The sequence below is a fragment of the Strongylocentrotus purpuratus genome, unplaced genomic scaffold (assembly GCF_000002235.5).
Source record: "Strongylocentrotus purpuratus isolate Spur 01 unplaced genomic scaffold, Spur_5.0 spur5_scaffold_16, whole genome shotgun sequence".
Lineage (NCBI taxonomy): Eukaryota > Metazoa > Echinodermata > Echinoidea > Camarodonta > Strongylocentrotidae > Strongylocentrotus > Strongylocentrotus purpuratus.
This window is the reverse complement of record NW_022145601.1, coordinates 9,823,747-9,851,741: the sequence shown is the minus strand read 5'-3', so window position 1 is coordinate 9,851,741 and position 27,995 is coordinate 9,823,747. Positions and strand designations below refer to the sequence as shown.

The 27,995-nt window shown below is 37.9% G+C and overlaps 1 protein-coding gene across 1 annotated transcript; it reads right to left on the bottom strand.

The window, feature by feature from the left end:
* Window positions 1-13: 13 nt before the first annotated feature.
* On the bottom strand, window positions 14-27,995 carry LOC105446097. The gene is made up of 3 exons (XM_011682469.2): window positions 26,483-27,995; window positions 4,126-4,336; window positions 14-2,155 (listed from the first exon to the last, which is right to left on the bottom strand). The coding sequence occupies exons 1-3, from the start codon at window positions 27,386-27,388 to the stop codon at window positions 876-878; spliced, it is 2,397 nt and encodes a 798-aa protein (XP_011680771.2). The 5' UTR covers window positions 27,389-27,995; the 3' UTR covers window positions 14-875.

Here is a 27,995-nt window from a genome sequence, read left to right as displayed (position 1 = left end):
TCGAGACTCGAGCTGATGAGGACGCGATTTGTAACTTCGGGATTAATTCCCAAGTCAGAAATAGCGGGCTATTTGGCAATCTCGAGCTGATAGTGACATACCTCATGTTGCAGAAGTAGTGACATGAGAAGGTGATATGTCTAGCGTCAAGCGTGACTAGCGATGCATAGAAACTCAGGCTCTAGCACGGAAGGCAATTAATATTTTAGTTCCGCCAAAGTAACAACAATGACTTTTCACTTTTTACAAGGAATAAAACATGGCTTGCGTAGAAAAAAATTCGAGGTAAAAATGGGGTGTAATATAGGAACTTAGTCAGAGGTCTAAATTTCCTTTGTTAAGAGTGATCTTAGACCAAGAGTCGGGTTTGAGGACAATCCAACTTTTGTAATAAATGAAAGCAGGAAAATAAGAGAAACAGAATAGCAAAAGTTTGAAATAAATCGGACCAATGAATACATTGAATACAATGAATACATTGACAATTTCGTCAGTGAGTGACTCGTGTACAAAAATATCATTGATTTCTGTTTTTTATTTTATTAAGCGCGTCCTCCTGTTTGACACTTCTCGGAATATAATATGGATAACAATTATAAGGATCATTGATCCTCTAAAGAGAGGTGTGTTGAAAGAAATTTGAAAGTTGTCCCGCACTACGTCACACTGATATTATTGGTTAAGTCAGTTTGAAGTGCTCTTACTTTAAAGTGAATAAAATTTCCAAAATGCATGACTTTCTTATTTTTCTCCGATTGCTTTAAACTCTCACCATTATACTTCTCTGATTTGCTTTTTATTTGTGTAGTTATCTATTCAGGTTCATATATAATTAACCGAATTAGTCCAAATAGGAACTAAGAGTGTCCGCTCTACTAGCTACCGATTCTTCCATTGTGTTCTTTGTGTGCATCTTGCAATTGGTCTTGAAGAATCAAATCATTTAGCATGACAATATCATCACTATACCGCGAACTTTCGCGCAATATTTCGCTTGTTCTCTTATGCTGATGTGTGTTTGTCCTTACGGAATTGGGAGAACGATCTTGCCTCGCCTCAGACACAGGCAGGTCAGAATGTTCTCCTAAATTTGGCATGATAGTTGTTTTGAGGGTGACAGGGATAGACGGTGAAGAAACGTCTTCACCATATTGGCAGGAGTAGGTATCAACGTTTTCCTGGTGTATTCGTTCGGGTACGAACCGGTTTTCCCTCAAGGAAAACACGAACGATGGTCCAGGTTGTCCATCGTCTATTGTCTTTGGAAATTTGTCCTTCAGTTGGCATTTTTTAATGGTGCTCACCAACGAGGCATTCTTGTGCTTCATCTCGTGTCTGTTAACAAATTCAATAACTTCTAGGTGGATGCATACATGCCCTTGGGCGGCCGCCTTGTCTGATAATTCGAACGGCTTCTGAAAAGATTCCTTACTCCCTCCCACCTCCCTACTCGAACCGAATAGGATGATACTATCTACGCCCGCCCTCTCCGGTAAAGATTCTTCAGCGACTGTTCTTTTGTGCTCTTGTGTTTGACACAAAGCCGATTCCACAGCCGATGCTGCAAGCGTCTGTAGAGTCTTTGGAAGATATGTCTTTGGAGCAGGCAACAAATCCTTGGACCGTAAGTGAGCATCATCATGGCTATTTCCAGTTGATGACACATTTGGACATTCTCGAGGATACACTTCACAGGACGCCGATTGGCGTTCCTCGCGAACAGTTTGACGGGAAGCGTCTAGCACCCACAAGTTCTGACTGAACACAGCGGATCCATTCTCAACGTTGGACAAACCTGGAGCCGAGGAACGCGAGTCCATCTTCTGCACAATGGTCGGATTTTGATCGCCATTTCCCTGACCCGTGTTCCGTCGGCACCTCACTTTCCTTTTCACTGACGCACTCGTTGTCATGCTAGTGCCTGTTGACGTATCCGTCGAAGTGTTCTTCCGGTATCTGTTTTGTTTCCCTGCACCCTCCTTATCATGTCCGTTTCCGACGGAGCCGTTGCCGTTGTCTTCGCTGACTGTATAGACGTGATGCATCCGGGCAATCTTCCTCTTGGTGCGTCTTTTGCTGTACTGTCTGCGTACTAAGCCAGGGCTTTCCCATTCTTCAAGAGCCATACGATGAGAAATCCGTTGCATATCGCTACCTGCCAGAATGAGATCGGAAGAGAAACAAACCCGACGGTAATTCTACAACAATGATGTAAAAACAACAAATCCATAGGTTTACTCACTCTAACTCTAACATTTTCCAACCATCCACTTATGTTTGTTTGTAGTCTGTCAATACTGAATTATGTATAATACGGTCTACTTTCCCCTTTCTTCACCTTGTTTCTCATTGACTGCTATACTTGTAATGTTTTTATCTTCTTGATCGTTTGATTGAAATGCGATAGTTTTATAATGTTTGTTTTGCCCATTGACTGTTCTTTTACATATTGATGTTGGAATTGGGAAATAAACGATTTGAATTGATTTGAATTGAAATTTGAGATCCAATTAAACAGAGAAAAGGAAGGGGAAAAAGCTGATTCCCTTCCCTCGTCTCTTTAATACTCCTGTCATACCGATAAACCGACTCCAAATCGCGACTCCAAACTGACCTGCCCTTCGATATTGTTTGTTTGTAATTTTCATGATGCATCCATTCTTTCGTGAGAACTAATTGTCTTGCCGGAGCATTTGTTTATACATTTATTTTGAACGGAAATATCCTGAAGGAAAAAGAATAGCAGGAAAAAACAATGAACCTCCATTCTGGATATTTTCCTGCCATTATTGTGATGCCCTCGGTTATTTTGCCGAGAGAAGTATTTGCACAATGCCTGATCAATACAATTCAAACAAGCATTCAACAAGGCCTTGGCAATTCCTCTCGCTGATATTTAACAATCGGTGCATGAATGTGCACAAATGGATCAATGAGTCTATAAATATAAAATCCAATATGGAATGTAGGGTAACAATAACAGCCACAAAAGAGTCATTTATGGAATCGTTCTGACGGTCGTATAATTTGTTTTCCAATAAAGATATTGATATGATCGTGTTTTGATTCCCCTGCTCTAACTGATAACACAATGGCCTTTGAAATGATTATTCATTACGTCTGCAAACGTTTAAAAATAGTTTATATCTGCAGTATATTGTTTTCTTTATGTATTTTGTGATATAAATCGTGGGCGGATCTAGGGCCCCGTCTTATAAATAGTTGATATTAATCGCAATCTTATTCGCGATTGATATCGATCGCAAATATGAATATAAGAGATAGGGGACTGCAAACTTGCGATTGATTTGTTTTAATCGCAACTCTTTATAAGACGGGACCCTGGTGTTTGTGAAACAGGGAAACAAGAGCACAAATCGCTAGATCTGTGACGAGCCAAAATCAGCTCACAATTTAATTTCATCTTTAGCAGAGTTCAACTTTATTTTAAGTTCAATTTTTTTTAGCCATGTGGTATTGACCTCATGTGGTTTGTACGACACTTGCTCCTGTGAATTTGTTGTTGTTTTGTGTCAATTTCCTACAGTAACTGAATTCTCAACTTCACTCCTGGCCCCATCACTAACCCTAAACCTAAACCTAAACCTAACCTTACATCCAAATACAACCCTAACCCTAACCTTTACCTCAGATCAATAAAGCTCGGAGCAAGTGTCATAGGAGCAAATGTTGGGTCACGACCCGTGTACCTCATGTAGATGTAGATGCTAATGTTCCTCGACAAGACATCAATCTATTATGTTTAACCACTGTAACACCCAATTGTTAAATGGGAACCCGTAGAGAAGAAATTATTGAATCCCGTGTGCACCGGAATCGAGAGCACACCAAAGCTGGGTAATATCGGAGCACCTGGAACACCTTGGCTCGAATTCACAAAGGAGGTTTGTCGACAACCCTAGGTTTAATTGCGTCATATGACGCGTTTCGATGCGTTTCAGACCAAGGTTCAGACAAAAGTTGGTCTGAAACGCGTCGAAACGCGTCTATGACGCACATAAACCTAGGTTTGTCAACAAACCTCCTTTGTGAAATAGGGCCCTTACGTTTTGGATCTGCGCGCTTTAGATAAAAAAATAAAAAATGAATTATTATTGTTATTACCTGAAAGTCCCAGAGGTTTCCTCGATCGCCATTCATAGCCACAGATACGGAATGGTTTGGCCAGGACTCGCTGGTATCCGTACCGGTAGGTCTTTGAAAAGGTCACATACACCAAGGGGTTCAGAATGGACGAAGCCAGGACAACCCGAATGATGACGTAATCAAGGATGGGGAGATAGCTTCCGGTGACGAGCTCGTAGAAAATGGAACTCTGGGAATGACAGAAGGAGGAAAAACGAAAGTATTATGGGCTATTGTTATTTTTCTTTCAAGGAATTAAAAGCAAGTTATAAGTTATTTTGAAGATAACAAACTGTGGGTTAATAATAATAATAACAGTTAAGTTCTTGCATTGCACATAATACATAATGAAATAACATCTCTATGCACTTCCGAAGAGCTTTGGAAGATTATTACCCTAGCTTTAGCTTCGGCAACCGTTATTAGCGCACAATGCATTTCAAGAAATAATCCTACCGGGTACCCATTTACCTCACCTGGGTTGAGTGTGGCAAATTTAGATCAATGTCTTATACCAAAGGACATTAGTGCAGCGGCGGGACTCGGACCACGGACCTTGTAATCGAAAGTCCGGTGACGTATCCACTCGACCACAACACCTCTACTATGCAGACTTAAAACTGTCATACGAGCCCGATATTGGCTGAGAGGTTCACATCTCGTGACGTACATAAATGTTTCTGTTTTTTTTTATTTGCGAGCGAAGCAAGGCAGAACTTTTTTGACACCTATCTGTAGTGCAAATGGTATTTCGCCAGCAAAATATCCTCGATATGAAGGCAATTACAAAATGGCAATATCACTGCGTGAATTTTGAGATGGCAGAGGCCCGGATGTCGGCAATTTCCAAATGATCGCGGGGGGGGGGGGGGGGTGTGACTGAAGCTACATACCCCAAGGGTTGTACGCTTATGAATACTTTCACTGAGTTACGAAGGCTAATTAGACTAGTACAGCATTTTTCTTTTGTTTGTGTAGCGTCGAGGCAAGATAGAATGCGTTTCTTAGAAAATAAATGAGAGAACGAGAGAGAGAGAGAGAGAGAGAGGGAAGGGAGAGAAAAAAAGAACAAAGACTGAAAACTAGTTGATAACAAAATATGGTCCCTGTGAAATACACTGCATCGCTTATTTATTGACTGTAGACATGGTAGATCGCGCCTTACAACTTGGGGACCAATGCTACCCCTCCTTGGCTGGACCCACGTTACGCCACTCATGAAATCTAATCCCCGGCGCCCGGCAATGTAGGTGGGTTTAACGGACGGAGCAGAGTGGTCTTGAAACAAGTGATTACTTAATTGATCGGGTAACTGACTTATTGATTTGTCCCTCCTGAGCAAAGGTTATGGTCGACCTACCGATGCAGAACTGTAAATAGTCATCCACTTTAGCATTTTTTTCATTTCAACAATTAAATGCTGATTGTCCGGAGTGATTGAACAACCATGCAATCTTCATACACACACAATTTCGTATGGAGCCTTCACACATCTCTAATTACTACAAGCATTGTAACGTATTGTTATAGACCTAAGGTTAACACCGTTTATGATATTGCGAGGTAAATTTGAGTCCTTTGAATTCTTTTCGAGTTTGGTGATTCATCATCTTACCTCAAGAAAAAGAGTATATCTTTGTCAAAGATGTATTAAAATGCGTTTTTTTAAATACTTTTTTGTTATAACTACTTAAGATTCGTTCAGCAGTGTGGTCGAAAGGACAGTTATAAAGAAAATAAATAATGTCCAAATCATTCATATAATCCACACGCTCATGTGTGTGTGTGTGTGTGTGTGTGTGTATGTTTATATATCGTGTGTGTGGGTGTGTACAATGTTGCCTTCAGCATTTATACTCCATTTATCATTCAATTTCCACTACAATATAGCTTGCTTCAGAACAGTTTAAACCGTCGACCTTGAATTTAAACTTGACTCAGAACGAATTATCAATCTATTTTAGTAGGCTCGAATAGAACGCGGTAGATATATTACACCCGGTTGCTATGGTGATTAGAGATAGGTAAGCAGATTATAAAGATATATATTGAAACTTGATTAACCTCCGAGTATAAACATTGGATGGCAGAAAAGCAAAGGTGCTACATTCCCAGGTTGATCATAAAAGGGGAGAAAAGAATAAATTGGATTAAAATGACCACCGACGTGACAATTTGCGTTTAGAGGCTATTTCAGTCTGGATAGTTTCGAGGTTGAACGGCGATATTCTTTGTTGTCATGTTTTATATTTGTTTATTTCGAGATGAAACAATCGCAAAAAACTTTCGCGGATTCAACTCAAGGGGACTTCAAGTATCCAATAGAAATCTCGTTCGGATTACGTAATGCACCATTGTAATGTTAATAATAATAATACGTAAGATTTATAAGGTGCCAAATCCACTTGACAGTCAAATGCTCAAGGCGCAGCTTGTGCAAAAGATGAAATACGTACATGTACATGATACATACAGACATGAAAGGTTATAGTAATCAATTATAAGTTAAATTAAACAGATATTTCTTTAGATTGTTTTTAACAATGTTCGCTCATTTAAAAAACTGATGGCCAAGGATATCAAAATTGCCTTATTTTGACTTATCGAAAGTTTCTGCGAGCGTTTTTATTCAGAATTGAGTATTAAAAAAAAAAATCTTTGACCATTCCTGTAATTCATTGTAATTTTTTGTCCTCCATCGTACGATAGCATATACGACCATACACAAGTAAGCATCATGTGCATGAATGTACGTAGGCCTAAAGGGCATCATTACGATGAAATTCCAACAATACCAAAATATGAGCACATTTTTTGCCTTTCACGTTCGGATTATGTTTCTTATACTCAGATCAACCATGCAAAGAGTTGCGAGTGTCATCGACCTCATGGCAATGAGTTGGATAAGATAGTGCTAATTGATGACGATTTATTGTATGTCAGTAGAGCAATTCTACGAGGGCGGTAACAGAATTACATGGACATTCTCTTGCTATTCTTATTCGTCAGAGTGATTAGTGCTACGTTGCCAATATGTGATATAATAATTGTTGTCAAAGGATAACCTTGTCAGCTATTTTCAAATTAAATCTGATATCAAGTAGGTTTTAATAGTAAGAGCAAATGAGAAATACGGATCAGTGAAAGCTTGGCGATAATCCGATAACCATTATGTTATGAATAATTAAAGATGTTACCAATCAAACGCCACCTGATAAGTTGATGACGTACCTATGCTCTGTTATAACAAATTTAGAAATTTCCACTTTCTCTGTTGAAAATATATAATTTCAAATGCATCCTGAACATTATCATTGAATTTTTATTTTTTTATTCAATTTCTTTATGATACAGATCTAATCCTCTGTCAACAAGAAACAACAAAATGATATTGCTAATCATGAAACTACTTCTACTACTACTACTACTACTACTACTACTACTACTACTACCACTACTACTACTACTACTACTACTACTACTACTACTACTACCACTACTACTACTACTACTACCACTACTACTACTACTACTACTACTACTACTACTACTACTACTCCTACTACCACCACTACTACTACTACTACTACTACTACTACTACTACTCCTACTACTACTACTACTACTACTACTACCACTACTACTAGTACTACTACTACTACTACTCCTACTACTACTACTACTACCACTACTACTAGTACTACTACTACTCCTACTACTACTACTACTACTACTACTACTACTACCACCACCACTACTTCTACTACTACTACTACTAACAAAAAATAAAAACAAAACAACTACAACAATAGTAATAAACCTCAACATCAATAAAGAATAATTATAATATTGAGCTTTCGTAAAGCTCTCCTGTCTGTCATACGAATGGTAATTTATGAAGATTTCATTACAAACAAATCTGGAAGGTGCTCCAAAGGTACATAACGGAATTGCCAGTTTGCGATTGATAGCTAACAATTTCAAAAATTGATTACCTTATATTTCATTAGATTTTTCTCAGAAGTACACTTATTTGTTCCTTTTTTTTAAATAATAAATTATCATTAAAACCAACTTAATATGTGGATAACCTACCCTATAAACATATAGTCAAACCTGTCTTAGTGACCTCCTCTCTATATAGGTCATCTGTATATAGCGACCATTTGTTGGTCACCCTTGAGAAAGAAATGTTGTTGAACTAGAGAGGCCACCTGTCTACAGTGGCCACTGTTTTTGTTTCCCTTGGGCGACCTTAATAGACAGGTTTGATTGTATTACAATACATTTTTTAAAGTAGGAATGTCGGGAACGACATGGAGTTGAGTTGAGTTGAGTTTATTGGTTTCACTTTTTACATGCAGATTCAATACAGATAAAAAAAAATATACATACAAGATATATTGTTTCATAATAAAACAATGATTATAATAATTGACAAATTAAGCAGACTTCAAAATTATATATCACCAAATATGTTTGACAACTATTATCATCGAAAATAATATCGCTAGTGACATTCGTTTGTCTCGCAATGTATGGTAAACAAGGGATCTAAAAGATCACGACGTTTCGTGTGCCGCTGCTACACATTGCGAGACAAACGAATGTCACAAGCGATATTATTTTCGATACTATATCCGCAATGAGTAATATATTTAGCATTAACTATTATCATGTTCAAGGAAACCCAGACAAGAAAAGTACAAAATTATGAAATATGCAAGATCTATTATAGAAAAACATGGCTTGTAAAGAATAGGTTCCTGGGAGACGTGGGAAAATGACGTGGACAGAATATATTTACTTTAGAAAGACGTACATAATCAAAATGTAAGAGGGTAGTAATTTGACAAATAATTGTTTAAGAGTTCAATACAATTTGGGACAAATACAGAAAAAGAAGAAGAAAAAGAAATACACTAAAAGGAAGATGATTACATTCTGAGAAAGAATTTAGCATTTCATCTGTTTGCACTTTCAAAAAATGATATCCCTCAGAATATTCAACATTAATTTGTGGACTATCCTTTGTGATGAGGGCATTTTTTAACCCATAAATCATGGCGGAAATATTTGAACTTTCGAACTATCTTGTGTGGTTTCTTCTCATGTGGAATTAGCACTAATGCATGCTCTAGGGCAAGGTCATTTGTATTAAGGGAAGATTGAGTTATTCGCCAGGGTAACAATTTAAATGGTTAAAGACCATACCCGAACTGAAAAATGAAATGGATGAATTACATATGAACGGAAAGCTTATAAGCCATAGATTACAATAATACCATTTATATGCTATTTCAATTTCTGTCAGAGTAGTATCAGCTCTCTCAAACTTCAAAATCTAAAGCTTTGAAACTCTGAAGTTGTCGACCTAAAAACTTGCTATAGACTTGATGACATCATCTTATATGGAGTACGCATATTCACGGCTTATGCCGAAAGGGTGGGTAGCGTCGCATAAACGACTGATGTGGAAGACTAGTCAACGCACCCTTTCCGCCAAACCCGGGGGGGGGGGGCTTTGGACGAATGGTCGCGTCCAAGTCAACGCGACGCGACGCTACTCACCCTTTTGGCATAAGCCCATATTCACAATGACTTTGAATAATTAAATTGAGCACAGCTCATCGCCTCAGCTATACAGTGCGTCCCAGAAAAAACGAAACCAAGAATTATCGATGTCTTATCATAACTTAGTCACAATTATAATTAATAAATGACACATAATTATTTGTAAAGCTTAGATCCTCTTCTTTCATTTGATGCAACTCATATAATGCATATTCCACACATGAGTGATTAAAATGAATTTGAAGACAGGAAACCAAAAAGTCATTTGGCGGACGGTATCTGAATTTCAAAAAGAAAATCACATTTCTGGAAAGTTGAGTTTCTGCCCTTTCATATGACATCTCAATCAGGAAAAATGAGCAAGGAATAACAAAGTTATGTTTGTGTTAATTAGTGCTTGCTTTTCCATAATTTTATTAAACGAATTCATTTTCACTTGCTGCCTACCGTAACAACAAACGGAATTAACAAAAGACTTAAGTCCGTTTCGTTGACAATCAGCCGTAGACAAAAGACTTGATGACTTTTTAGTTTCCTCTCTTCAAATTGATTTTAATCATTCATGCGTGAAAAATGCATCATATGAGATGCACCAAATGAAAGAGAAGGATCTAAGCTTTCCAAATATGTGTCATTGTTAATTATGAATGTGACTAAGTTATGATAAAACATCGATAATTCTCGGTTTAATTTTTTTCTGGGACGCACTGTATAGGTGAACCGATGGGGTTCACATATTATGTCGTCACTGTATGTCGTCACTGTAACTTCGGCAAATTTGACCCCTGTTGACCCGTAATTTGGAGGGGTGCGGAAAAGGTTTTAATTCGCTTTTGTGCACTAATGAAAGGGTATATAGTTGTTATTTCTTTATATTTTTATTCTACATTCCTTCAGTTTTCCATTTATATCACGTTGTATTTTCATCGGTTAGTTTCTATATTGTAACTTAGATGATATCAGGGCCTATCATATTGGCATAGGCGTTAGGATGTATATAATTTTTGGGGAAATATGTCGCTACCGTATTGGAAAAAAAAAGTATATTTTTTTCTGCTTGTGGCCAATTCAAGAACCATGATTATAGTTAAAGTGCGGAACTACTCCATATAATTAAAGTACGTCAATCCAAATTCCATTTGTTAGCTTGCAATGAGAAAAGCCAAGAGAAATGAAAACAGCAGACAAAACCCATATGCCCGAGGAGATAATGCTTACCCGGTCGTAAATGAAATTACTTTAGGAAAAAGGATAGCAGATGAATTTCAATACCGATATAATATGAATGATTTTCAAAAGAATTCAATAACGGAGTTTAATTTGAGAAGCGTGCACTAGCTTGTGGCTGCAGGGTTTTGTTTTTGTGACAACACCTTTATCTTGGTGATAAACTCCTCTGCCCAAGTCTCACCGACGAAACGGACACCATCTATTTTGGTTCATTTGTATAGCAATTTCCGCAGGAGCACTACATCTTACGATTACATGAATTACATGGACATTGAAAGAATACAAAAATGATGATGATAAAAAAAAAAAAACAACAACAACCAATGCATGGGGATTGTCCGAAATAAATATCAATTTCTATTTAAGCTTTTCTTCATTGGTTAAAACAAAAACGGATACCCCCCCCCCAAAAAAAAAAAAAAAAATACATACAAAAAGAGAGATACCATTACCAGATAAAAGAACTAAATGTGGCAGGGAAATATTGGTCATAACGCTCAAAATAATACGCTAGGAGGCATATAAAAAGACAACAGCGTAACGCATTCACGAATGGCCTAACAACAGAAGCATCAATACACAAGTCAGTTAATGAACGGGTAGAATCTCCTCAACAAATGGGAAATGTACGTTATGGCAAATTCGTGACTAAAAACAAAAACGTGTGATCTCAGTACACTTGGGTTCGGGAGGATATACTGGCAGGTGTGTCGAAAATGCCATGTTACATTTTACATTTACATTTTACAAAATTTACATTGCGACAAAATGGTGAAGAATAGCTGGGTTTTGAGGTCGGTTTGGAGGTGTGACCGAGGTTTTTCTCAGGCCAGTTTGAAAGGGGTATCATTTTTAATACACATTCACATCGACGAGACCGCGATGAGACTCCGACGAGGCCGTGATGAGACCGCGACGAGATCGCGACGAGACACTACAGACCGAATAAAATAATTACAACGAATGGCTAAGAGTACAGTTGTAGGTGGGTTTGAAGTTGGACAGGAGTCTGTTTGGCGGTGTTTCCGAGGTTTAACTCGGCGATCTCCCCAGTCAGTCACATCGACGAGACCGACATGAGACCGACGACGTAATAACAATCATCATCATGTGACGGCCGCAGCCTATATAAGTTCACTATTTGACGCCACTCGCTCTTTTCAATCGTTACCTAAAGCCTCGGTCACAAATGGCATTACGAACTGCTACGAACGCCGTACGAACGATTTTCAGACAATGGAAAAACAGGGAGATTCGTACGAAATTATCGTTCGTACGAACCTTTGTGACCGTAGCATTAGGAATGTATTCTAACTTGAGATTTAGACATCGGGCAATTGTATCCATGGTAATGTGGGGGCGTCAGTCCCCTTTTTGGGCATGATTATTATGAAGACCGGCGACAGAACGAATAGAAAACTACATTACGACGAATAGCTCAAGAATAGTATGGCTTCGGAGAGCCCGTTTAAAGGTGTGACCATAGTGTGACTGGAGTAATCTTTTAAGCCTGTTCATCAATATCCTGCCTACGATCATGAAACGCGGTGATAATTAAAGCTACCTACCCGCAGGATCACTTCCCTACTCCATAAAAGTGATCCTTTAATTGTTAAAGGGGAAGTCCACCCTGATATTAATTTGGTTTTAATAGAAGCAGAAAATGAGAGAAACAATTCAATGCAAGTTTGAGCAAAGAACGATTACGAATAAGAAAGTTACAATCTTTGCACGTGCGATCAATTGAAAACCAATGATCAACTCTGTGACGTAACTTGCGAGGTTTCCTTCGATTTTGGCCCTGCATGTACTAGTAAAGTTAAATTCAAAAATATTTAAAATCATACATTCCCCCTAATTTTGTTTATTGCAAATAGGTTTTTATACAACCCCTGCATGAAACAAAAAACTATTCCGTCATCAATAAATGAGAAAATGAAAGTTTATGAAACCTTCTGTGTACAAAGCAGAATGGAGAGGTGCTCGCAAAATACGTCATCACAGCGTTGCCAAATTGTGTTTCATTAATGAAAGCTTCACAATTTCATAACTTTGCTATTTCGGATACTGCTCAAACTTTCACTTATAATGTGTTTCTCTAATTGTTCCGCTTTTAATAAAACCAATTTAATATAAGGGTGGACATCCCCTTTAATGATAATTTATTGTAAAGAAAGTGTGTTTCGTCTGGAACGGACTAACACAAACTATACACAAAAAAAAATCATTAATTCTTTTTCATCTCAATGTTATTATTATGTTTTGTATACACCGCATTTACACGATTACGTGGTAACTATGGTAACATAACGATGCAATGACGGGGATCCCCTCCTTTGATGAGGTTCTTGTCTGGCATGAAATATTGTAATACTGGTAGTTATTAGATTAGACGAAAGCAAAACACTTAAGAAGGAATAAACTATGGAGATTTACAACAACACATTTACATACTGAAACCTTTTGAAGTGTTAATTGCCTTGCCGCACCGCCAGACTGACTCCAAAATGAACTTATTGTCGACAAATCAAGTGTTTATTGTCAGTAGCTACATTTTGTTCTTCCTTTTCCCTTTCTCCTGTTTTATGTTATGTTTTCGTGTTCTTCTTCCTCCTCCTTTTTTAAAGGAGATTTTTGTAGTGCTTAAGTAATCACGCTTCCACCAATGCTATCTAATCATCAAAATTGAAACGTTTTCCTTTTCACCCACGGCCCTATAGAATACAAGCCTTTCTTTTCGTCTAGCTGATATGGATTGCTTATGCATATTACATATTTCCATTTTAAAGAATAGGCAATGTAAATTGATTCTGTGTCACTTCTACTATGTAAGTTTCGTGTATAGTTTTGTTACGGTATTTTGATTGAAGAAAAAGACAATAATAACGTAATATGGAAATAAGCTTCGAAACATTGGTGGCTGTCTCGTCAGTGTAAGTCTGGTATGAACGTGAAATAACACTGCTGCCCTTAAAGGCCCACTGCACTACTTATAGCTACTTGCGCCCTCTACATAACAAACAATGCCTAATCGGTGACCATTGGTCCCCCATGATCCTCTTTTTCTTATGTTAACTGAGAGCTGAGTTGATGAGATAACCACCTGTCACAGTGACCTCGCTGGCTCACTGGGTGGTCTAATCCCTTCTAGCTGAAGTAGTAAAGACTGCCTTTAATAGACGAACGGGCCCATTTCCCCCTAACATATACGTAGCCTAACAAATGAGATGAAAGCTGAAAACAATCAAAATTTAGAGTTATATATAATAATTAGGTAATAACATGAAATTTGATTTCTTTAATTACTTTCATCATATGTTTAAACCTGTTCGCAAAGACTTATACAGACACAAAATAAAGGATAACATGTGTTTCAACCCTTACGAAAATACTTTAAAAAAATAAACCGAAGTTTATTTTAATAACCTCGTGATTCACCTATTGAGACTTGCAAACATTGCATCAACATCTTACGTAATCCCTACATGATTTACATAGGCAATGCAGCATATGGTACTGAAGCAGCCCCTTCAGTTGATCTTTCGAAAGTATTTGTGATCGCGTTTTTATCACATTTGCCCAGGCGAGCCACAATTCACACACCTTCCAACACCTTGTATCTTACTCCATCGTAGATGAAATTTGAAACCTGTCAGCTACACTTTGGGGCAGAAACTCGAATGTCATATCAACCATATAGAATTTTGACATATCAAATCAATATCATAATCACATCATTTTTTCTGTGCAAGTCTTAGACAGTTTATATAATATGTTGATATTTTCTAAATCTGGAATACATATAACCTCTGATTTGAACGGAGGGCATATGCCCTACTTTTCAAAAAAGATACGATTTGATTTAAGAGAGAGAGAGAGAGAGAGAGAGAGAGAATGTCGAATCGTGTCATGGATAAGTGTTCAGTAATGCATAATGTGTAAATAAATAATACTCGACAAGGAGAGAGGTATATAGAAAAGGGATGAATTTTAAGCGAAATTGGTATATCTTAAATGTTTGAAATATAGGGAGAGAAAGAAAAAAGAGAGAGAGAAGGGAGAGAGAGAGAGAGATAGGAGAGAGATAGGAGAGAGATAGGAGAGAGATAGGAGAGAGAGAGAGAGATAGAGAGAGAGAAAGATAGAAAGGGAGAGAGAGAGATAGGAAAAGAAAGAGAAAGGGAGAAAGGAATAGAGATAGAGGAAAAGAGAAAGATAGAGGGAGAGAGAGAGAGAGAGAGGGGGGGGGGGGGTGCGTCAACTAAATTTCATAAAAATAAAGTATCGTTATAAGAACATATACATGCAATGCAGAAAACCTACTAGACATAATATGATCATTAAGAGGATCTGATTGGATCTACATTTGAAATATCTCAGCTGTTTCTCCATTTTCTACACCTTCAGCATACTGTTGTTGGTTGAGCGTTCGGTATTATTGTTATTATTATTATTATTTTTATTTATTTATTTATTTATTTATTATTATTATTATTTTTTTTTTATATAAACGAGAAAACTGAAATTACTTTTTTTTATTGGTTTTAATTCCTTTTTTTTTTGGGGGGGGGGGGGATGTAATAATGATAATAATACTCGGTTCTTGTATAGCGCATATCACAATTAAACATCTGTACGGTATGCGCTTGCAAATCTGGAAATTGATAGCCTAGCTGCCATTACGGCGCTCTAGCATTTCAAGGAATTGATTCCCTGCCAAATACTCATTTACCTCACCTGGGTCGAGTGTGGCAAATGAAGATTAATGTCTTGCCAAAGGACATTAGTGCTGCGGCGGGACTCAACCGTGGACCTTGTGATCCACAGTCACGTGATATATCCACTCGACCACGACACCTCTGTAAGAGATTTATGATGCATTTACCTATGCCTCTGAAAACTGTGACAAGTTATGTGTTTTTGTTTGTATGATGGAAGGGGGGGGGGGGAGAGACTTGTCGGTGAATTTTGTTCAAACCTTATGAAAAATAAAAAGTTTTAAATGCAGGCAATGCATTTTTTGCGTAATTTCAGACGTAGACATTCGTTTTTGTACTTCCCTTCCCTGCCTAAAAACACGACTCGCATCACTGGTCTCGACAAAACCCAATGTCAATACGCGAGCCATCATATTTTCTTCGAGCTAAACCCCAAGGAGAATGCAATGAAGCATTTCTTGAATCAAAATGCAACTTTATTACTAGAGCATATTAAATGTTAAAAAAGTAGAGATGCAGCACTAGACGATTCTCGAAAAGATTTCCCTTTTCCCTGCAGTGTTTAGAAGAGGACAGCTGTCATAGCGGGAATGCCGCTGCATGTTGCGGGTAAGTTTGGCGTTGGACCGTGAGAGATCCCCCGTGAACTGTATTGATTCCCTGACAGGAAAGCAGCAACATCTGGCAATTCAGAGAGTTCTCCGGGCAATCAAAAGCACCATGCAACCTTTAAAGGCATCGCTTAACAATGTCAAATATGAGATTCATGGCCCTATGTGCTATTAGTGTCTGTGATATGGTGTAATAATTAAGCCCCGAAAAAAATTGCGCGTCAAAATGGTCATGAAGTGCTTCAAAAAGTATAATTCTTGGAGTGACCGGTTTTACCATACTCATTTTCCCCAATAGACTGGAGTGTTATGAAAATCGTTAGGAAAACGCAAAATTTGATTTCGATTTCCAATCATAAATATCGTGATAATCAGACGAGCGATCGGCTTGTATGGGTTCCTCACTGACCTAAAGGTTTATAATTATCATTGCAGCATGAGCTAAATCCAGGATTTTGTTTCAGAATCTGAGACAAAGTTACCCAATCCCTTTAATGTAGAGATACAGTTGAGTTCAGGTCGTGTCTGGAAGCGATTACAAAAAGGTTGAACACGTTGTTGTATTAAACGTGAGATTTTGGAATTACCATAACAAGTGAACTCAGGCTCGCTGAATGTTATAGACATTGTACACAGAGATGTGGCATGAAAGATTAGTTCACAAACTTCAGCCACCTTGAAGGAGGCGCGATAGCTCAGTTATGACCGGGTTCGAAACCAAGTCGATGCGCTAGTGCCCTGTGGTAAGGACCTAAAGCCGTCGGTTTTCTGGTTGCTCACTAACGAGCATTTATGCTTTCTAAGCAGTCAGGTAAAATAATCACCAGCACACATTTTTTGAACATATTTTGGCATATTTTGGAATATAAGGGCATTATTTTGAAGAAAAAAATCCTAGTCAGGAGACATTCTTTTGCAGGACATTCTTCCACACGAACATGAAAAGAATTACACACACAAAAAAAAACTCATAAATGACATTTCACTTTCTCCCAAACTCAATCTTCTCTTTGATATAATCAGCAGAGAACTACTGTAAAGATGTTTATCCTATTTAAACGATATGAGCTAACGTCCCTGTGTCTGCAGAGGCCACCCTTCTTTTCCCCTCCATACACCGTTTCGAAACGTCAAAATAATGCTAGTTCTTTTCTCTAACAGGGCATCACAAATTAGTTTGATGAATCTAAAATGTTACAGTGACGTACAGTATATGGTAAAACATGCCATTGGGACATGCCCCCGTCTCAATGAAATTAAAACCAACAAGTTTCCCCCATTTTTATTGTGCAATTTATTATGTATCTGCACAAAAGAATAAGAAGTGATTCAATTCTTAGATAGAGATCATGCTATGCCTCAGACATGCATAATAATATACAGTCATGTGTAAATTGCAATAAAAATACTATAGTCTATTGTTTAAAGTTAGCAATTCGGCTAGTGTATGACTTACTCCAGAAGAATTCTCGCAGGAGCATGTGGCGTTCCACAATATATTAATATTTTGTATTCATATAAAAAAGGAGATATTGGTTGTTCTTTTTAATATACACGTTATATTAGTTAGTTATTTTGATGCAATTGTGTTCATTCAATTGCTACTTGAATAATTGCCTATCATTGTTTTCTTTACTATAGCCGATCGATTGTTTTTCCTCGATGTTTATATTTTGATTGGCAAGCATGCCCTTCACCTCAATATGAAATAGTTTGAGAGGCAATTACAACAATCAAACGTTTCAAACCATACGCCGAATCTCTGATGGCCATTAAAGAAAACAAAGGCTTAGAAGGAGATAATTGTTACGAATGGCATGACTACGCATTGTTTACGTATAGTACAGTTTAGGTCCATGATTGTACGAAGTCCCCAGATGTGGTGTGCGCGAGTGTGAGTGTATGTATAGCTGCGCGTGTGTGTAAAAAAGAAGTGTGTGCTTGAGTGCGATGAGAGCGGTAGTGTGAGAGTGTGTTACGGATATTGGGGAAGAGAGAGAGAGAGGAATAGAGGGCAATAGAATGATGATAGACAGGTAGATGGATAGAACGGGAAAGAGAGAGAGAGAGAGAGAGAGAGAGAGAGCGACAGAGACAGAGCACTGAAATCGATATTTCCCATGCAGGAAAGAGTGAGGAGAGAATGAGGGAAAGTCAGTGAAGAGAGAGAGAGAGAGAGAGAGAGAGGGGGGGGGGGGGGGGTGAGTATGAACGGTGGAATAACAAACGGAGAGAAACAAACGACAGAAAGAGATCGAGGAGAGTTCTGTATAATTGATCGGATGAAACAATAACCGACAACTGAATAAATTATGAAGGAGAACAAGGAAGAAATCAGAGGTAGACGAAATGAAGAAAAAATTGACAGAAGGTGTCTGACTTGCTGATTTCACCTTCCTGGGGTCAATGTCATTGTTGATGACCATGCTGATACCAATCATCAGCTCACGGTGAAATATCAAAATATCCAATTATAATTGCTCATCAGGAAGAGAAACAAAGGTAGCTTTCCTCTTTTGCATGGCAATTTGGTCAATTTCCTGTCTGAAATTTAATTCATAAATCGAGCTGAATCGCATTCTCAGCAATTTCAACGAATGCAATTACTAAGGAGAGATGCGTGTACTAAATAAGTTTTTTTCAGAATAGGTTTCGTTCAAGCATGTTTCGGTTCAAAATAACCTGGGTTAATGCGATAGAATGATTTAGAAGTTCAGACAAGGAATGCATTTATCCAGTTTGAAGTTGAATGTTGAATGTACTTATATGACCTACAGCAAATATGTCATCATAATGCAAAAAAAACTAAAATAATACTGAGGACAGATATCAATCCTACCTACCATAACAGAATAATAATCATCCGTTTAAATAGACAAATAGATAGTTGTTCATGCATACGGTCTGTTAATGCACAAAGCCTAACGGCAAATTTTATTCTCATATATGCTACTGGAAACACACTGAGGCCTTGAACAAGCTGCTTGTAAAGAAAATAATCCATTGAAGGTATTTTTTTATAAAATCGGTAGACTCAAACTATATCGGTATATCTCGGACCACCTGTTTGTATCGCGGTATTCCGTTTTAGTCAATATTTTAAAACAACAATGAATTTATGGATTACCAGGCGGCAATGATATTCATGGCATAATAGACCAGTTCACGGTTGGCACATTTCCCAAATGATTGGTCGTTTGAAGTGGCAAAATATTTTCAAAAAATGTTTAAAAAAAAGGGCTGAAATATCATGTTTGATGAAAACTGCAACATCTCTTGTTTGCGAAAAGAGAAACTATTTTGTTATATGGCTGTGTTAAAAATACACTGTTACAATTACTACCACTGGATACATGTACTAGTCTCAACCAGAGCCATCTAGACACAGTGTCTGGCCACCCTGGTTCAGTCGGTAACCATTATGGCGTATATGTGATGAAATAAAATATTATACCTAATATAAATAATATTGAACAACAAAATAAACACTTAACAATTTTAACGAGGTTCATTATTTTTTACCGTGTGGTTGTTCTCCAAGGTTTTTGTTATGTACTCTGTAGGCATGGGCGTCAATCCTTACTTAATACCTATTGTTCAGGGGGGGATGAATGAATAGATCATCCCCCTGAACAATAGGTATCAATTACAGATTTACGCCCATGTCTGTAGGTATTATTACCGATTGGGGTAAATTTTAATATTCCATTTTTCTCAAAAGCAGAAGTGTTTTCGGCGCTGAATTTGCTAGTGCTTATAATATATCCACAGGGGCATCCAATATATACAAATGTAAAGAATCACTATCCGCCCAATTTTCAAAATTTCTCAAAACTTTGTATTACCTTTAGTTTATGTTAATTTCCCTATTTTTCCCAGACCATTTTCCTGCCACCTCTTGTTACAAAATTTCCTCGATATAAAAACGAGAAGATACCACAAACACAAACGGATGTTGTCGAATGGCTGTTCATTCATATGGCTTTCAAGGAAGAGATTGAGAGTTCGAATCCCAGCCAGTCTCCATGGATACCTTAAGTATCTCTCTAACAATTCTCATCTGCACATTATCTCCTCACAATTCTCGACTGTCAGCATCGCTTTTCTTGCTACTCTACACGATCTAATTAGTACTTTGTATTTTATGAACGACGTGTTTCTTTGTTGTTTGTTCGCCTACTCCTGTCATTAATTTAGTGGTAACAGGGTTGTACCGAACAACAATCAGCACAACCATTCTAATGTATTTACCTTCGGTTTCTACATCCTTGATTACTTAATGAGCTTGTACATAGGCGAGTTTAAAGACCAAATCTCCCACTGAGTTTCTACATGATTGTGTTATATCCTGTTTCATATTGTATTTTTGCATTATCCTGCATTAAAGGTCTTGAATTTACAATAATAAAATAAGTAATATTGTCACCTAAAATTGCCCCGAAGTAGTGAGAAAAATCACAATTATCATCTATCTTCAACAACAAGGCCAAACCTTCCAACCGTATACATTGTTTTACTTATTTTGCTGATTTTGTACCGCTGAGCGTGCTGACCATGATGACATCACGTATCTTACATCTGATTATACTTTCTTGCGGTATAAATGCAACCTTGTAAACCTTCAATGCCAAAACACAATTAAAAACTGAGACAATTAACCAGAAATCCATTTAATTCTTCTTCCAACGTTCCTATCATCATTTTTATGGTCAAACCAAACTATTACGCGGCGGAACAAAAACATGCAGGCCCAGCGACGCACCCCACGCATGCCCACTTTCGGAATGACAAGATCTTTGAGATGACTTCGATCTGTCTTTCATACGTGCAGTTAATGTCTAAATTAAAGACGCTGATATATACCGAAAGCCTTCACTTAAAGCTAAAGACCAATATGGTCATGCGATTGCATTGTGAAAGAAACATTGTGAAATCGATCAGAAAAGGTTGATCATCTAGCATAGATGTACTGCAAGGTTCTGGAATCATCAAAATGATAAGAAATTTGGCCAAGTCTTCATAAAGTTAGAATCATTGTACACAGAAAGATGTATATGGGACTACACACACGTGCGCGACACGTACATTTGTATATCTCAACAGGCAAGAGATACCAAATATATCAATTAGTAGGCGGTTTCCCGTCAACATTTTTATCATCATGTATTATTAAAAACATATTCTTTCACATGATTGGTAATAAGAGCTTCCATTTCATTTTTTGTAATTTGGGCGTTTCCAATACTTGCCTTTACCTTTAAACAGATCATTTACAATACTGAAGGCCGTGATGTTTGGGTTAACCAAATAGTTCCAAGATCCTGGGAATATAATAGTGTACCTGTTTGAAGTCAGTGTAAAAAGATAGCTTGTCACATTGTCTTGTCAACATTATTGCGTCACAATGGTTTTGAAGGAAGTATCATTTAAAGACGCATATTGTAAGATGACGGAAGCATTCATTGACAGGAATGGAGGTCGAGCTGTTTGGGATTACCATACGTTGGGAACAAAATAGTTGCCCACTTTGAAATCAGTGTGAAAAATGGGTATGTTCACACTGTGCACAAACTAAGAAAGTTCTAAATGCATTTGATATGTTCACACTATGCGGGCAAACGATGGTTCTCTAGTATGTATTATTATCACTATATCTTCACAAGGGTTAGCTTCATTCACTTATCACGTGGGAAACTGTATACAAAGTTACATCCATAGCAAAATTAAATGCATGTGTAAATGCATAGAAAATAGTGGTAATACATTTCTTTCGTGAGCTAGAAAGTTTTGTACTCTTATTCCGCTTTTGTAATTTCTTTTTTTGGCAGTTGTTTTATTGTTTTAGGTGATTTTTTTAAGAGGTTAACCCCGCCATGTATTATTGAACTGTTGCTTGTGTGAGTTTATTTAGTACGAATTTGAATGACGGCAACACGTAAATTCAAGCTAACAGCAAAACAGATTCTCTAAAAAAAAGTTGTAGTAGATAATCCACTTTGTATCATGATCACGTATAGCGAAATTAATACATGAATTAATGATTCAGTTCCATTAATGGATTGAAACGCATGAAATCCAGTGTGTGTGTGTGTGTGTGTGTGTGTGTGCGTGTGCGTGCGCGCGTGTGTGCGTGGAAATTAAGGATCATATTCGGGAGGCAGGCAATACAAACGCAACAAGGCTTACCTAAAGTGCACATACATAATGTACCCATAGAAAATACGCCCACAATAGAAACACCTCCCTCAAAAAAAAAAAGAAAAAGAAAAAAAAAAAGAAAAAAGCACAAAGTTATCGTGATTCCTGATCGTGCACAATTTCGTGTTGCTTGGCAGAAAAGTTCGGAGTGAAAAAGGCAGGCTAACAATCGAATAAACTTTGTCCTTCCCTCTTTAGTGCGGTATGGTATGTAATCCCGTAGGATTTTTTTTGCCAAAGTTGATTTTTTTTTTGCTGTTTTGGCTTCAAAAGGGTCCCAATTGGCCTAAAATGATGGGGTTCAAATTTTCAGACCCCTCCTTCATTTTCTTGGGGTTCCATATTGGGCGCCAAAATGGCATATATAACGCGCAATAGGGAAATGTTGTCTTTTCGGGAAAATTTGAACCCCCATCAATTTATGATAGCTTGGACCCCAATGAATCCAAAAATGCAAAAATGCAAAAAAAAAAAAAAAAAAAAAAATTCAACTTTGGCACAAAAATCCTACGGGAGCTGTTTCAGTGACATACCGTACCACACTACTTTTTTAAATGGCCCGTCAGAGTATATTTTGCGGACTCGTGCCTCTCCCAACACCGCCTCCACCCCCCCGTCAGAGAATCCTGGAATCGCCGATGGTTTGTTTATATATTTTTACGGGGAATCCTGACGCGGGTTTCAAAGTGGAGGTGATCTTTTCCATGTTTGCTGACCTAAATCAGTGACGTAGCAATGCATTCATATTAACTGGGGGATGTGCACGCCGGTATTAATTTGTTTAAAGGCCCACTGCACTACTTGTAGCTACTTGCGCCCTCTATATAACAAACAATGCCTAATCGGTGACCATTGGTCCCCCATGATCCTCTTTTTCTTATGTTAACTGAGAACTGAGTTGATGAGATAACCACCTGTCTAGTGATCTTGCAGGGCGCTCTAATCCCTCCTGTAAACTATGGCAGATAAGCTTTAAGGGCTTTACTTCACTATTACCCTTTTTGTTAGTATGTAGACCATATTTATAATATATCAATCTTTAGCAAGCTCGCTAGGACAGCTACTGCTGGTAAAATATTCAAATTCTAAGAATTATTTATTAAATAGGGGGGGGGGGCGGCAGAAAGATCAGCTTTATAAAAAAAATGCACCGCTAGATATGGACATTGAATTCAACTACCTTTACCCCGTCGTTGAGTGTGGCATTGGATTTTCATATTTTCATATAAAAGAATATGATCTCTCAAACAATTTTGTAATTGTCTAGATAAAAATGTTAAACATCGAGATCCATAAATGCGAATACCCACAATGCAGTAGAATATCGCCTTCTACTAATATGTAACCTTCGCTTTGGCTTTAATATCAATTACCATGTTATCCACGCATATCAATCACTGCTAAGTGTCAGGAATTCTATAATGTTAACCCTGTCAACCATGCACTAATGCCCCAATCATTCGATTGTCATGAATCCACATAGTTATTAGCGGGGCACTGTTATAGTGGGGGCGGGTTGGTTATCGGATTTATTAGGTGGAATAAATGTGAATTACAAAGGCCAACATTTAGGGAAGGATTCGGAGGGGTCCTAGCTGTTGTCTTTCTCAAGCTAATTTCCTTCTGTTTTCCCGTGTCCCTTTCATTATATCGTGGCTCTCACTACACTGCAACAGGCATGTTTTCTAAAGATGACATGATCGACGTACAATCGCTGTGGTTTTTGCAGATTAACATAATAGACAGTCTGCTGGGAAACCCTAAGAAAGATGTTTGGAAAACCGCAAAAGAACATACAATATATTAAACGCTCTTTATTGTCCTCTATTGGATCTGGGGGGGTGTTTCACAAAGATCCTTAGTCGAACTTAACTCTTAAGTTTGACTTAAACATCACGGAGAGCCATTTTGTAGCCTTAAGATAAAATATATTCAACAGCAAAAATTCATATATTGTAGACTTTTCACAAATTCCACATCAAGAACATGAACTCTCCTTGATAATAGAAAATGTGAATGATTTGAATCAACATTTTATGCCTTTTAAAATAACTTGTACAAACAAAATTCATAGAAGCTAACGGCTTTCAACAATTGTTAAGTCCAACATATTAGAGATAAGTTCAACTTACGATCTTTGTGAAACCAGTTGAAATGAAGAGGATGATCTAAACTTACATCAGTCTATGGAGACTCAACTAATTACACGTTATGAAACGATGGATTGTTGATAGTCCAATGGCTTCTATTGGTAAATCAATAATGATCAATCAGAATCGATTTTAGCAACTGTCCACCAAAAAAAAGTATATTCTAATCTCAATTGCATCAACTCCATCACATAGATCACTTGGAGGGTAATATTGGGGTGCATTGAGTGTGGAGTAGACAAACTAATTGATTCAATGGGGGAGCCAGGATAACTTATCTCTAAAATGTATTTGTAGCATTAAGGTGAATATATGAAAGTATCTGTGCTAAATTCCAGTTCAAACGAGTGTGTTGTTTCACCTCTATGAGTGAAAAAAGAAGCTTTCATTTTGTACACAACAAAGGCAAAAAAAAAATCACACTAATTTTAGAAATTTTTTTTAATGGTGATTACAAAAAAATTCTTTTGGCCCTCTTTTTCAAACAATATATTGCAGGACCCGATGTTGCCATCAATGATGATAAAAACCTGCCCGTGAACTTTTGAGATTTTCACCGTGCAAATCCTTGTAGCGCCCTTTTATACAGTATACATATTACAGACTGGAGGAAAGTTTGACATATTAAGACTTGTTCTAGTATATGCCTTGTGGGAATATCGTTGAAAATAAACATACCGCGTGCCTATTGATGAAAAATCTAAGAATACATGGCAATGGCGCTAATCTTAACAATAAAACATTCACCAAGTCTATGTTAAATTGAAAAGCACGTGTAGGTTGCCCGCCAACTAGTCGCCAATAGTTGCCAGACACGATGGAAAAGGGAGAACAAATAATTTGAAGGCAATTTCAATTTCCATGGTACGATCCATTTCAAATGTGAAAACATGAAAAAGACATATTACATAATCCGCCAATGGTCTGTATAGGCAATGCAATTGGGCCTTGAAATTATCCTTGAGATTATAACTTAGAGGTCTTCGCCATATAGTGCCGAAAGTTCATGGCAGCTGCTCGCCTGTAAGTCGCCAATGGTTCAATCTACCAAAAGCCACCATTTGTCCCTTTTTTCTGTTGCTCTTATGGGTATGCAAAGTGCTATTTACCCAAGTAGACGATTTATAGCTGTAAGTCGATTAAGGTATGATCTCCTTAATCTGGCAATGACGTATCAATAAGTCGCCGTGAGATGGATATCTTTTAACGCCTCTCTTCGGCTGCTGTCTGCTCATAAATTAACGAGTCATACAGAATACGATGTTATATTATGTGGGAGATGTAGAAACTGTAGAAAGTAAGATTTCTGTCACAAGAGTATATAGAAAATAGGCCCTTCTCGAAGAGTTGAAAATAGGAAACTATGAAAAACAATAACATGATCACAAAGACGTTTGCAACAAAATCAACCTAAAGCGTTCTCAGTTCTCTCGTCCATCATCCATTGCAATGTGCAATCATTACAATATGAAGAATTGCGTACTCCGAACGAAATGTTGATAGCTTATACAAAAGGAAATTGAAATTACTCTCGTTTATTTTTTCGAAAGTCTTTGCGATGTGTTCAATGAGTAAAAGATGCTTCGTAAAGGTGTAAGAAATAATCCAGTAACCTTTGACATGGCCATTTAGGAGAAATTTGTGAAATCTTACCTCATTGCGGGGCATCATTCTTTCATTGTTTGTAACTTTGTATATCAATCATAACAAATACTGAAAAAAGGAAAGTTTAGACGTACCGATCATAACTCAATAAATTGGGCATCGTAACAATTTTACATGTATCGTCAACACTTTCCTTGTTTTTTCTTTTGTTTGAACAAATCGCCATGTATGGGCTCCAAGAGCATCTTACCTGCGAAAATAGCCATGGTATATAGTAGATCCCAGCGGCAACTGCGATGGTCTTAGATATCCTGGTGCAGCGTTTGACGTGGAGACTCTTCATAAGATGTAGAGTTCGTTCCACCAACTGCTCTTTCGAGAGCGACTTCTGGGGTTGTTCCTTGACGCACCGGCACCAGCATGAGGATGCCTCAACGTCCGGTGGCTCCACGGATGATGGATTTTGGTTTGAGAACCTCACCAGCCAACGATTCACAAAATTCCGTACACCCAGCAAGAATCCAATGTAACAGAATAGACCTAAGGGTAGATGAGCACAGTTGATGGCCAGAATAAGTATCCTATGAACGTGGTAGTACTGGTTGTGTAATCCGATGCAATAGTGTGTCCTGGACCCTTCCCGCTCCAGTTCGACCACGGGATCGTCTGCTAAGATTTTGACGATGATGGGTGTGAAAGATAAGGGTATGGAAGTCAGCAATGCACACACCATGATGTACTTCATGAACGCACCGCTGAGTCTTGTTCTATACAAAATAGGTTTTCTGATAGCGATGTAACGGTCTAGGACCATTAAGGTGACGATGGAAGTTGATAGAAGCTGATAGAATGCCCACATGGCGTCAAAGAGCTCACAGATGATAGGTGATAGTGGCTCTGAAGCAAGATACGCGTAGGCGATGAGAGGGAATAAGGAGAGCGTGGAGACATAGTTCACGAGGGCTATACCACCGATCAGGATGTTAGGATTGAATACGTACTTGTAGGAGCGAACGACAAGAAGAGTTATAAAATTACTGATGTTGACAAGGACTGCGATTACAATGATGATGGTAGCGTTGAGGATGCCTAAACTTTCCAAGTTTTCACCTTCATCCAGCGTCATGGGGAGCGCCGAGAAATTATCAACCGCCATGTCAGGCTATGCGCGAGAAAAATGAGCTAACGCGGTATAGAATCACCGACAAAACAGTAGCTGACGCGGTGAACTCGATGGTAGTTTCATATCAGAATTAGATGGGCGACCCGTGATTGAAGCAAAAACACAATCGGAGCCATCATAAGTTCGACTCACTGGGCATGAAGCTAATGAACATGATTGATTCGGTGCACGAGACACTGGCGCTATGTAGAGCCGAGGATGAAGTGCTTAATTGTTTGTGGTGAAGTTGTAGGCACTACCGCTCGTTGATGGGTCGTACTCTCGTCATCATATTAATTTAGCAGGGCGCACGTTTCTCACGGTGACACAACCGTACTTCTGCGAATTCATGTGCGCTAACTTTCATATTAAAAGAAAATGCTTCACCGGCAGCGTCATTGCTTTGAAGGACCCTTTTCTCATTTAATATCCTTTGCCATTATGGGCGGGAAAGGATTAAACACAAATCTGTATTGCACTTATTGTACATGTCATGGATTAGTGATTTCGTGTCAGGCAATAACGCTTGCTCGCTGTAAACCTATGAGAAAAATAAAAAACAAATAAAAAGTTGTGGGAATGTTGTTAAATGTTAATAGAC